The following is a 13,533-nucleotide window of genomic DNA, read 5'->3' on the forward strand; positions in this document are numbered from 1 at the left end:
ACTACCAGACCTAATTTTAGACTGGCATGTAGATGGGCTTGGCAGACCCCGTCAGCACCTTCATCACAACAGCATAGCGGCTGCGACAGGGCAGGCCTTACAGGGATCTGGAAAACACGTATGGCTGGGTCATAGTGAGTGCCGTCAAGGGGGGTCGGCATGTGAACATGTGGTCGGATGACTGATATGCCCAGAGTGAAATGTACAGTAGTGAGGAGATAAGCAGGCGTTCATGCTAAAAATAGCACCGCATTAAAGAAAAAAAAAAAAAAAGTAAGACTCTGCATTCAGGTGCTGCTGCAGGTAGAGCTGAGGAGGTGAAATATAATCCAGTTTTGAGGTTTTATCAGGTGTCACACCTCTGTTCACGATTCCATGAAACTAATGAAATTTAACATCTTGGGAAATTTATCCTGTCATCGTTACTCATCTGTCTCTCAGTGGTACATACAAGTTTTTGTTTTTTTTTTCCATTTAATCATTGAATTTCAAATTGTGGTTTGTACATTGGTTGGACAAAACAGCTGATTAATTAAGACAGTAATCAGCCACTTAGTCCAGAATGAAAATACATTTGTTTCAGTCCTATAAAATTATGCAGGAGTTCTGTTAATCTAAAGGTGAGGTAACGGTCACAGAGACCATTTTTTCTGCAATGAGGTGCGTACCAAGTCAAATATGAATGATTAATGGATGGATTGTGTTTGTGTAAAGATGTTCATGGTCCCCAGAGGATGATGGTGGTCACTGGTAAATGTGGCTGGTGACTCAGAGCATAGCACGATGCAAAACCCAGGTTTGATTCCCAGCCAAGATCCTTTCAACGTGGAGTTTGCATGTGCTCCCCAGAGCTTCCCTTCTACCATTTAGAGGGACTGGATACCGGATTAGACCGAGGACAGTAGGAATGTCATCACTCATTGCCTTCACAGTATATCTGCATTAGCCCTGTGATAAACTTCATGCATTAAGCAGACCCCATGACCCTAAAAACAGTTTAGACGGGAAGAAAATAGGAATGAATGATGATTAAACTAAATAAATATCAGTGCAACAATCTCAGAGGAATCAGCCTGGAGAAATACTTAGTATGGATGGGGACAATGAGTACCACTGTACACATCATAAACCTTGGTTAAACTGTACTGTTAACATAAATGGGGATTTCTAGCAACGCCACACTACTGTCTGTTTCTGTTTGTTCGCCCTTGGTTACGCGTTGCGGGCAACATGGAAAATTAAGATCCCTGACAAAAGTTCACCCAGTGAGTTAGAGCACATGTCGCTTATTACTGTGTGTACTTTCCTGTCAGAGTCGGACTGGAGGAGTTGTATTATTATAAAAATGATTGCCCAGGAAATGGAAAATATCACTTGCATTGGAAAGTGGGCAAAGGGGAGAGTGCTGGCACCTCCTGAAATGCAGCGGTCTTTTTATAAATCATTTACGTCAGGACATGAGTGTGCAGGTTTGGTCCTTTGTTACGTAGCCAATGATTCACTCACTTTGTTCGACAGCGTGCCAGATATTTCCTGTATAAACCTAAAAAAGACATGTTGGGAAGGACATTATTTTATTATCTCAGCAGTTGTGGGACATTTTCATGCAAAATTTCAACTTGTCGACTACATCTCATTTTCTCTTCAGATAGTTTTCTTAATAATAATAAATAAAAATCAATCAATCAATAAAAGTACTGTTCACTTATATTTTACATTGTCTACATTGATATAAGTGAACTACTGTTGGTCATGTCTCACTCATGTTTTATCAAAATCCTACACTGAACTCTGAAGTTGTTGTGTCAGTGTTGCCCACAGATTCAAATGAAACATAACACCTCTGGAAATTCACAGCAAAACAGTAGATGTTGGCTAAACAGCTCATCAGGCATAATCTAAGTCTCTTGAAGCCCCAAGATTACAAATTGATTTAAAAATAATATTATGTGCAACCCCACAGACAGGGTGCATGTTAACAGTTTTAGCTTAGCAGCTACAGTGAAGCTCCGAGGCCTGGATTACGTGGGAAAAGACGATTCATTTTTATTTATTTATTTTTTTATAGAGTTCCTTTTTTATTTTTTGTCCCCATCTACTCCGGTTAAAGCAAATCTTTAAAGCAGTTAATCACAGTGACGGTGCTGTTTGAGGCGACAAACTCTTAGATTCGATTTGAGGACTTTGCTCCTTGACAGGCACGCACATGCTGCACACATCGAGGGCTTAGCGGACGCAAAGAGGCTGGATGGTAGTCAGTCCTGGAAAGCCCCTCATTAGAATCAGCTGATTCCCATTTGTCTGTTAACTTTGATGCAAGGAGGCGCATTGCTGGCTCCTTTCTCCGCAGAGCTCCGCTGAGCCGTGAGGCGAGTTGCTGCTCGCGTGAGAACACAGCGCTCCCCCCTCCCTCTCCCTCGCCGTGGGGATCGTCTTCTCCGGGTCTTTACAGGTACACGCCGCTGAGCTCGCTATCAAATAACACATTCAGGTGCTTTCAGCTACCTTTGATGGCTCAGCGCAGAGGCCCCGCCTTCAGGAAGCGCCAGAGGGGAGTGTTTATGTGAACCCAAAGCCCTCACCACAAAGCAGCACCTGGAAAAACCAGTCGGGCTGTTTACAGCGTGACTGGAATCACTTTGTACCTGTCGGATGGCGTTTTGCAGTTTGTGAATGATTGTCAAAGGGAACACAGTGTGCGCGGCGCTTTGTTACACAAGCATCATGTGACAGGACACGCTAATTCTGAACTGGAAACTGGAGTGGGAGATGTGTCGAGGGCCGCAGTTAATGAATAGCGAGAGCTTTGTGGAGAGCCTCATGATTCACGGCGTCTGTTTTGGTTGTCGTGACTTGTCCTGCTGGTCAACACTCGACTGTACTGCGGGTGAGGAGACACTTACATAAACGTGTTACAGTGGACGCAGACACAACAAGTATGTCGACGGAAAAACAGGCATGGAGAGCAAAGAGTGTAGACAAAATAGCAATTTATTAATAACTTATCTTTTCTTTACATTCGTAAGAGAGGAGTGTGGAGGGGGTTGGCAGAGGGTTGCCAAGATGGCTTCCTCTGGAAAGAGGCCTTCTCTGTGGAGGGGGGCAACACAACACTTTTTCTCTCATCTTGACAAATAAAAACTGCATTTCACAGAGTTTTTCCCTGAAGAGGCGAGGTGAACAAAGCCTCCTACTTTGTCCACACGTCAGAGACTTTTTAACCGTTGTGCACAGACCAGGATTACCCACATTCACCTTCAGAGACACACGCTGGCCATCCTGACTCCATCTTTTACGTGGTGCCAAATTAGATAAAAATCTGATGAATAGTCGATTTTCATTTGTGCAAAATTAAAAGCAAATCTCTGGGATGCTGCAGAGTTGAGAAAAATTGATGAATTTCTCTGAAGGCCAATGCGCAATAAGAACCCTCTGAGCGCAAAAGTAAGGCAAACAACCAAGGTGACTTTGATTTGTGAGTGGGTGGGTGCAAAAACAAGGCCGGTTGGCTGTATTCACACGTAAAGCGATTATCAAATATATTACACATGTACACATTTTTGCACAATTCTTAGAAAGCCTACTTGATTTTTGGCATAATCAACTTTAACATACTGATCAATATGCAATTTGTCTGCTTACACAAAAGTAGAATATGAAACGAAGAATCTTCAGTACCCACTTGTTGCAAAGGGTATATACTAGAGCAAGGCTTTTTACTGTATTGTCTCTTATATTAAGATATATACACAATGTATAAATGTTTGAAAAGACTCCACAAATGTAAAATCGAGTCCAGTATATAGTGTGCCATTTTAAAGCTGGGGTGCTTCAACCCCACACAGGCAAGTCTTCATAGAAGACGGAGGAGACAATGCGCCTTGGCGTCTCGGGGGAACCAGCGCTGGACCCCAAAACAAACATTTAAAAAAAGGGTTTCTTTCATAGATCTGTCCAGTCCGAACAATCACGTCTCTTTGGCACACCAGCCCAGGAGCTTTGAAGCATAACGAACAGCTGTTGCCTCAGACACAATGACACAAAGAGAGAGAAAGACCTCAGGAGTCCAACAGTGATATAAGATTGAAGTAAGAATCTGCACTCTTTAAATGACTCTCTTGTCCGTCTCTTTTACTGTCTCTCCTCATTCAAGTCAGCAGCAGCTGCGTCTTGGCCATACAGCTTTGGCCCTCCGGTAACCACGTCCAGCAGCAGTCGACTGTCCCACGCCAGGCGACGGAAAAAAGAGAAGCTTTTTGCAGCGTTTCCAACAGGAGGCCCGTTAAACCCCCAGCAAGGAGAGGCGTGGCAACAGCAGCCCTCACGTGGACTGCAGGGGGTCCAGCTGGAAGACGTTGTGGTTGGTCGGGGTGGTGAAGTAGAGCTGCTGGCTCGGCGGCGCGATGCGATTGTCACACGGGCTCTTCAGGCCCAGGGTGCGCTCAAAGTCCAGGAGCTGGCCCATGAAGTTGAAGTTGGGCGAGATGTTTGACTTCTTCATCTTGACGATGTCGTAGGCGTCGTTCATGGACAGGTTGAGCTTCTGCATCAGGTAGGCCACCGTCACCGTCACTGAGCGGCTGATGCCGGCCAGGCAGTGGACCAGGACGCCACACTTCTGGCCTCGGGCTTCATCTGGTAGAAAGAGAAAAGGTTGGGACCGTTACAGACCTCTTCCAGATGTAAACAGGTTGAGAGCAACATGTGGAATGTAGCAAAGACTAGATTAAGTAACATGTGTGCTAAATGTTAAGAAAACTCCATCTTAATTTTGCCTGCTTTGTCCAACCAACAGTCCAAACCCCCAAAATGTACAATGACACCGAAAAGAAAAGCTGCGTCCATGTGGAAACGGTGCATTTTCAGCAGGTTAGGGGGGCATTATTTGCACATATCGGGCGCACTCGTCTTTGTACGAGGACTAAAGAGCAGCCCGTTTCTCTGTGGACAGGACAAAACTTGTGATAAACATCTGTGACATTTAAGTCGAGCTGTGCTGGAAGTTGGAGCCGGTCCAGGGAGAGCGAGAGCGGCGGAAGTTATTATCCCGGCTTTCTCCCAGGCGTGTCAGTCAACAAACGGGGGCTGCGGCGGCAGCGCGCCTAAACAGAGGCGACATTCTTTGGTTTTTTTGGCCTAGAGTAGCCGGCTGGGAAATTGACTATTACGGTCTATTAAACCATTCTTCCGCTCGCCAGGGTTACTCCGACAATGGTGCCATTTGGGCGTGTAAACGTAGGAGTCATGAGGGCACCCTGTCAAGGCGAACAGGATGTCAACAGGGCCTGTAAATGGCTCCTTTTGTGATGTTGGGGGGGAGATGGGAGGTGGAGGAGGAGGGAGGGGGCAACGCCATGTCCTAGATTACTTTCAATGCCACTTCCTTCCTGTTGCGCTCGAATTACTGCCCTCCCCTTGTTCACTCTCCCCATTCTCCCGTTTCAACGTCGCCCTTTGTGCTGCAATTACACAAGCCCCGGGACAAGAGATAGGCCAGGATGTCCTCCATTGAAGTCAAATCCTTTGTACGCGGTGCATTTTAGCCTGTGCGCCATTAGAGGCAGACTTGTATTCCTCTGCCTCAACACAATGGCCTTAATCTGCCCGCTCTGCGTGTCCCCGCCTGATTGACTGATAAGATCACAGCCAGGGACACCTCATCTAATCTCAATTTCACAATAAGAACTTCCTGGCAGTGATAAGACATATCATATTAACAAGATTACGGCCCCCTCGACTATCTGCTCCTGCCCCTTCGCTGTGCTTCACATGTACCCAAAACAATCACATAAGGTCGTCAAGCGAAGGATGTAAGCGAAGAGCGGTGAAATGATTAGTCGGATAATCAATTTACAAGTCGGTTTCCTGTGTTTTTCAAATGTGAGAATTATCTGCCTTTCTCTTGGAAGTGTCACTGTAACCTCCAGTGTTTGAGTTGTGGGCTGTCTGTCAGACAAAACAAGACGTTTATGAAGTCAGACTGGGTCATTTTCACTGATGTACAAATAAATTACTCATAAATGAAAAGAAACAAAGTCTATTTCATAATTTCAGTGATTGTTATTTGCAGCATGAGTGAGCGCACAATGAACTCAGAGACCTGAGTGAAGCTGCAGCGTGGTGTCGGCTCTACAGCTCTACTCACCAATGAAGCTGATGGCCTCGGGGAAGAACTGCGAGAGATTCTGGCTCCAGTGGTCCGAGATGGGGATCTGCTTGTACTTGAACTCCCCCGCGTTCTCGAAGAGGTTGGGCAGGTTGGGAGTCACGTTGAGGATGTACTTGATGCCGTACTCCTCCAGCACGTCCAGGTTGGTGGAGTCCTTGGCGCAGCCCAGGTAGAGGTGCGGCAGGATCTCCACCGGGAAGGAGGGCTGCGGGTTGGACAGCGGGCTGCCGTCCGAGTCCGTGGCGCTGCTCGGGTCCCGGTCGATGTCGGACTCGATGTCCGAGGAGTCGGAGCTGATGCGCAGCCCGCCGAGGCCCAGCACCTGGGCGGTGGGGGAGCTGCTGCTGTTGGAGGAGCCGTCCAGGTTGGTTTCGCACAGAGCAGGATACTCGGCTTGGAATTTACTGAAGCCACCTGGAGGATGTGACAGACAGTCTAATGAACACAAGGCCGCAGGCACACTGCAGAGCAATATCTCAACTTGGAACTCAGACACATCTGGCAGCGTTTTCTATTTGACAAAAAAAAAAAAAAAAAAAACATCTGCAAACAACGCCTTAGATTACATTTCCACAATACCATCCTACAGCAACGTAATCATTCTGACGATGCTGCCTTTTAACATTCAAAGCCAACATGGTTATAAATATGACTTCACATCAGACTCTCGCTAAAGCGCCTCCCTTCCGTCCCTGCGCAATAATGTGCGGCTGTGAATGAACGGCAGCGGGGGCCCTGAAATGTGAATGAACCGCACTCACCCTCCAGATAGTAGGCCTTGTAGCCCTCGTCCTTCATCCTCCTCAGCAGTAAACCCAGCACGGAGCCCCCGTCCACGTTCTCGTTCCACTCGCGGCTGTACTCGTCGTACAGCACGATGGTGTCCGTCTTGCAGCGGCGCACGAACTTCTCCCGGTCCTCGCCGTCGGAGAGCAGCGACCGCACGGGCAGGTTGCCCTTCTTGAGCCGGCGGAGCATGAGGCTCGGTATGGCCACGTTGATGGCCGTGTCGACGTGCGACGACTCGTAGAGCTCCTGGGCCCGGCAGTCCATCACAAGCAGGCCGTCCCTGCGCGTCTCCAGCTGCTCCCGGAGCCAGCCCACCGTCTTGCTGATCGCCATTACCGAGTCGAGCTGGACGACGGGCTTGAGCTTGTCGAGCATTTATAGGCAGGAGTTAAAGTTGTGTGAAGAAAGCGAGGTTGTCGGGCAGCTGGAGACTTTTCTGGCTGCAACCAAAAATATATATATAGAGAGAGAGATAATAAAAATCTCTCTGTTTCAGTCCGCCGCTCGGAGGGCCGTCGGCAAAAAAAGAATAAAAATGATCAAAAATGCAAAAACAGACAGTAAATTCTCGCTCCAAATGTGCGTCAGAGTCCCGTGCGCTTTAGGACGAGCCGGATCGGAGATCCTTCACAGATTTCCTTGACTGCGGGTCGCTCACACAGGCAGTCATTCATGCATCTGTCCGGAGAGCCCGTGTTATTTATCAATGAGTCACACCGGCCCTGCGACGCGGCTGGCGCTTCCTCTGCTCTTATATAACTCCACGGCTCCGAAAGCGCAGCTCCTCTCCCTCGTCGGTCTTCCCTTCGTGCCGCTGCACAGCAGGCAGGTGGAGTGAAAACGGGGTGTCAGTGGGTGTCAAGCGCGTGTACTCGTGCCTGCGGATGCCGCCTGTCCTGCTCCCTCGTCCTGCTCTGCGGTGTGAATAGACGCTCTGCAGGCTCTGGCTCGACGTGCTCTCTGCGGCGCCAGGCTGCTGAATGGCTACACTCGGGAGGCGTTTCATTGGATACATTATGTCGGCCGACCAATCAGAGGAGGCCCAGCGGCGGTCGCCTTGGAAACGGGGGCCGGATGGAGCGGCCCGTGTTGATGAATTGTTAATGAGTTTGTCATTCACAAAAACGGAGAGGAATTTCCGCTCCGGATCAAGTGAGTGCAAACAAACAGAAGGACTGCGGGGAGAAGGAAGGAAGAGAGGGAGGCAGGGGGAGGGAGAGAGGCCTCCACTCAGACTGAGAGAGAAAAGGGGAAAGAGGAGATGTTGGGCAATAAAAAAAAAAAAAAAAAGATGATAATAATAATAATACTGATACAGGCCTGGAATAACGCGCTTTACATTCTTCAGTTTGTCTGAACTTTCAGAAAGTTAAAAGGTGCACTGTGCAGTTTTGAAAAGAAAAAAAAAATATTTTTTTTAATTTCATAATAAGTGGATAAACTAGCCTGGGATTGGGGGGGATAAGTGATAAGAACACTGTTTCAAGCGAGAAAAGTGGCTACTGAGAAGGATCCCACAGATCCTAACAAAATAACAACATGAAAATGTATTTTCAACGATGAAAATCAAACAATGAAGATTTGTGACTTCTTATCAATCTTATGCTGACCAAATAAAAATAAATCAGTACGTGTGACCGGTTTCTTTGCTGGAAACAACAGTGCATGAAGGAGACGGACATCTTCACGACATTCAAAAAGCTGACACCCTGCCGATGGCGAAACCCTCCTTCCACTTGGAAGGTCAGACGTCAGACAAGCAACAACAGGTGCCGATCAGTGCTCAGACTCCGTCTCTCAATAGGACGTACGTATTATCATTTCATCTGCCTGTCGTTAAAGTCAAGCAATAACACCTTCCTGTCATTTTGTCCCCATAACTTCCTGTTGTTATGAGACTCTTGCTGGACAGGATCGGGGGACACATGCCTTATTGCCACTAGGGGGCCCAGTCAGAGGAGAGAAGGTCTGCCCACCTTAAATAATGTGTAACACACTTGTTTACATACACATTGAACGTCAAAATATTTCAGAGATGTAAAGATAAAAAAAAAAACGCTATATTTTTGTATTTTTTCATGTGTTTGTTTATTTTTGAAGATGCATGTTAGCTCTACTTTTCTTATGTGAGCGAGCGATTTTCATATGAATACCAAAACATGAAGAGATCAGTTAAAATATATGCCTAACCAAATATAATATTAATCATTTGGTATTCAGTTAATTTTGTTTGTTTACCAATATAATAAAACATATGTATATAGGGGGCCCCACAGATCAGTCCATCTGATCTGGCCCTGCATGGATTAGGATTACATATATAGAGACTGTCACACACGCTATACTGCACGTTTATCTGTGATGGAACATAACTGAGTACTGTTACTCAGTTACTGTACTTGAGTACAGTTTCAAGGTATTTGTACTTTACTTGAGTATTTCATCTTTTGCTACTTCATACTTCCACTCCACTACATTTTGGAGGCAGATATCATACTTTTTACAATACACTTATTTAATAACTCTAGTTACTAGTTACTCTAGTAATGTATACTGCCAAAGTATTATAATTTAATATTTCATAAATGTATTTAATAATAAAAGATCAGATTTCTACTCAAGCACTCTCAATAGACTTTCACTTGTACCAGTCATTCTGACATCAGACACTGGATTTGTATTATATACATGTCAGTACTCAACCCTCCAAGAGGCACTTTTACTACCTAGCAGTGTTGTATGGAGTAATGGACTAATAGTCATACACGATTAAAAGTAAAGATATCATGTTAGAATATTGCTTTGTATCAGTGACTTTCACTTTTACCAAATAGCACTGAAGTAAAAACTTTCAAGTGTCTCATATAAATGGTATCAAAAACAATTAACCCACACTCATTCGGCTCAGATGCAGCACATACTCTGAAAAAACTCAAGTGCAAGTGCCTCAATATTTGACAAAAGTACAGTACTGGAGTAAATGTACTCAGTCACACTCCATCGCTGCGGGCTATAGTGCCTTTTGGTGCACGCTTGACTGCGCTTTCTGAGCAAAACAAGCTCAATTCAGAGCTCATTGTGAAATCGCACGCCCTGATTCTCAAAAACTTCATACTCCAAACAGACTGTGTACACATCATGGATCATATTACGGTGTTATTTCATGTCCCTCTGTGTGTGTTCAGTGTTTTTTGTTCACCTTTCTAATCCACACCATCAGAAATAAACCCAGCTGAATAACACTGCTGTGTGACATTGAGAGCAGACAGCAGCAGCAGCAGCAGCAGCAGAGCTATTTCTGTCTGTGCAGCCTTCAGTGGACTGAAGAGGGTCGTTTGTGTGGGTGGTGGTATATATCAATGTGTCACCCTCTCTTTCTCCCTCTCTATCTGTCTCTCTCTCTCTCAGTAATAACTAGACAAACCTTCAGAAGAACTGCAGGAGAGATCACCTTCAGTTTCTCACTCCAACATCTGCAGCTGATGCCTCTGTGGCGTTGAGATACATTTCTATAACTCTCATGTACTTTCTCATTAGGACATGTACACGAACAGAGTGTCAGGATCATTTCACATGAGTCACCCGGATCTCCGGCATCTCTGCGTCTTTCACGCCCTTTTAACATGGACGGACCGGACGGAGTGATCACGGGCCGCTGATTGCTTCCCATCGGCCCCGTTAATGGCCTCCACGCCCAAACTAAATGTGTTTGCACAGTAAACAAGAGGAGCGTTTTCTCCAGTGGTTGTGTTTTTTTTTTAATCACAGCCAAACGCATACAAAGGCTTTTTTTTTTTAAATTGGTGACCTGTTGATTTAATATGTCCAGACTCAGGAGGTGTAATTAGCTCCAGACTGTAGGACAGCTGTAAACACCTTCATCAGATTAGAGCCAAGCATTGGCTGTGATCATGAGGTGGAAGTTGGTGCTTAATGGCACATCACAGGTGTTACATCATGGAAAAGGGTAATAATGTCAAATGAGAGTGTTTTAATATGTTTATTAGGCCTGTTTCATGATCTAACGTGTGTGTAAGTAAGACACCATGAGTCAGTTTAACCCTGAAATAGCCTGTAGAAGTAGAAAATGTGCCAAAAACGCAAAAAAAAAAAAAAATTAAGAAGCAGTAATTGGATGTAACTAAGTACAACAGTGCTACAGTTACTTTAAGTGTGCTGATTCTTCTGTATTTTAACTTAAAGGAACAGTTCAACCAAGAACGAAAAAATCATCCATTCATTATATCTTCATCCACATGACAACAGAGATTAAGTAACAGTTCCTCAGTCCAGAAAACGTTTTTAAGGTTGAATGTTCCCATTTTAAAACTAGGCTCCGTCTACTTGTATTGTGCTCAACACTTGCACGTTTCCATGTCCATAGGCCATTTATTTCAGCTACTGCTATTAGTCCCTGTATGCAAGGACCAGGGGAGAATCGATTTATTGACGGAAGTATGTCCGACTTCACCACGGTAGGTGGTGATATGCATATTTCAGCTATTTGCTACTTGACATTCATCCGGTTGAGCCATTACGCCACATGCCAAACAAGTTAAGACACTGGAAATGGGCCACACAGCGAACGGGGGAAACATGGATGATTTTTCGGCACTGTACATTTCATACGCACACTTTAAGTAAAAATGAGATTCACTCTATCCCTCGTGTTGATACCCTCGTCGTCATCTTCTTCTTCTGTTTTTCCCGGCTTCCTGCTACAGATTTAGGCCATGAACAGCTTCCAGCGTGGGGACTGCAGTGCACGCACAGAATCCTGAGGCCAGTTCAGGTCCGACTAACTCATATGCATGAAGGGGTTAAATCGTCATCTTGTTTTTGAACCGTAGTATTGCTTGTTACAAGTAAAATACTTGTTTACTTATGTCACCACTGACAAGTAGCCTATGGTGACTCACATTTCTAATTTAGTACAATGCCCGAAAGAAAGACATGAACGCACAGAAAATCTACTTTTGTATAATATTCTTGTAAAAATGGAGAAAAAAGCACAATAAAGTAGGCTACTTTAAGGTTCTAAATGTTCTGTTTTTCAACATTAAGAACATTTACACTCAAATTATTCAAATTTCTGAATGAGTCATGCGTGGTTTCCCAAGGTAGCTCAAGCCCACACCCTTCATTGACAGCAAGCTTAGATTCCGTAGTAGCTTCCTGTAAACAATATACACTGCGATGACTGGGTGTGGATTTCTTGTTAAACCTCTCGATTGTTCTGCAGTCAAGATGACGTCTGGCTCACACCTCGGACACCAGCAGCTCTGTAACCAGATAGGATCGGCATGCAGAAGGAGTTTATCAGGGAACTGAGGACGTTCTCAAAAACACTTTGAGCAGAGTCGTCTCATTTCACTAACGTAGAACACACCCATCTTAAAATTTCCCATTCTCACGCCAAGAGAATAGACAGGGTAAAAGTCGACTATAAACTCATGTGCAACTTTGCAAAATGTTGCACATGACTACCCTTTAATGAAACAGATCATTTGATAGTGTCGACAGCAGTTGGGTTTTTTTTTATGTCGTTGTGATCGGGAAGGAAATCATCATGGTGCCATCACCGCGCAGTTGTCAACCAGTTTTACCTCGAGGTCTGTGAATTACTTTGAAATATTAGGCTGTTTCGCTGTCTACCAAATATAAACATGTCTGCATTTATCTCCACCTCGCTCTCAACAGACGACTCCCTCCCACCCGGCAGCCAGTGTCATCAGTTACTACCTGCATGTCTGTGTGTCTCTGTGCTCTGTTAGCATATGAAGTGTGTGGCGGCCCCGGTGTTAACACTGGCCCTCTGGCCCCTGTGGAACGCCCCCCCCCCCCCAGCGTGACAGAAGTCCCTGTGAAAGGAGCCAAGCTGTTTCTATTCACCTTCAAATGAATTCTGCTCTCTTTCACCAGCAAACGCCACCCTCCCTCCCTCCCTGCTGCTCAAGCTTTTCTTCTGCCTCTCTCCCCCCCCCCTTTGCCTTTGGCCCCCTCTTTCCCCTCCTCTCTCACCCTTTCGGCTTCATTCTTTCTCTTTGTCCCATTCTCTCATGAAATCTGCGATCAGTGTCCATGCATTAAAACAAGTCAGAAAATCATTTGTTCGCATGGAATCGCCGCATGTCCCGACATGCCGGTGCGAAATCTGCTCCGATCAGGCCGACGGAGGCGTCAAGGGCCCTAATGTGTCCGCATGAATCTGAAAACAAAGTTCACGCCTGAGAACGACCTGCATCCTCCCGGTCACTTTCAGAAAAACTCTGGTCCGCTCTGAAATGGCTGAACAATAGAACAATCTATTGCCCATCATTATTTACTTACTGTACTGTACAGTGCTGAGCACTCGCAGGCCTTATTCTTTACTTTATTTGATCATCTTTTACCTCATCTGGTCAAATTTGTTTGCTGACCTTGTTTCAAGCTGTAGGTCTATTTCTGTCTAAACCAGAGTAAAATGTATTCTATGTGTACTTTGTCAATGAAGCCAATTCTTTATTCTGATTAACTAGCTGATGTACAACTCAAACGATCACAGGGAGGGTCAGAGGTGACATCACTGCTATACT

The 13,533-nt window shown here is 45.4% G+C and overlaps 1 protein-coding gene across 1 annotated transcript; it reads right to left on the bottom strand.

Moving 5' to 3' along the window:
- Window positions 1-2,970: 2,970 nt before the first annotated feature.
- Window positions 2,971-7,952, bottom strand: dusp6 (dual specificity phosphatase 6). Its single transcript, XM_037107812.1, has 3 exons — window positions 6,931-7,952; window positions 6,146-6,583; window positions 2,971-4,635 (listed from the first exon to the last, which is right to left on the bottom strand). Exons 1-3 carry the CDS (start codon window positions 7,331-7,333, stop codon window positions 4,322-4,324), a joined length of 1,155 nt encoding a protein of 384 aa, XP_036963707.1. The 5' UTR covers window positions 7,334-7,952; the 3' UTR covers window positions 2,971-4,321.
- Between the last annotated feature and the right edge of the window lie 5,581 nt (window positions 7,953-13,533).

The sequence above is a fragment of the Acanthopagrus latus genome, chromosome 8 (assembly GCF_904848185.1).
Source record: "Acanthopagrus latus isolate v.2019 chromosome 8, fAcaLat1.1, whole genome shotgun sequence".
NCBI lineage: Eukaryota > Metazoa > Chordata > Actinopteri > Spariformes > Sparidae > Acanthopagrus > Acanthopagrus latus.

Excerpts from the sequence above, each read along its gene's own strand:
- dusp6 (XM_037107812.1), bottom strand. The coding sequence starts at position 7,333 with ATGCTCGACAAGCTCAAGCCCGTCGTCCAGCTCGACTCGGTAATGGCG. Across the intron at positions 6,584-6,930 it reads CAAGGCCTACTATCTGGAGG|GTGGCTTCAGTAAATTCCAA; the intron begins GTGAGTGCGGTT and ends CACATCCTCCAG. Across the intron at positions 4,636-6,145 it reads CGAGGCCATCAGCTTCATTG|ATGAAGCCCGAGGCCAGAAG; the intron begins GTGAGTAGAGCT and ends TCTTTCTACCAG.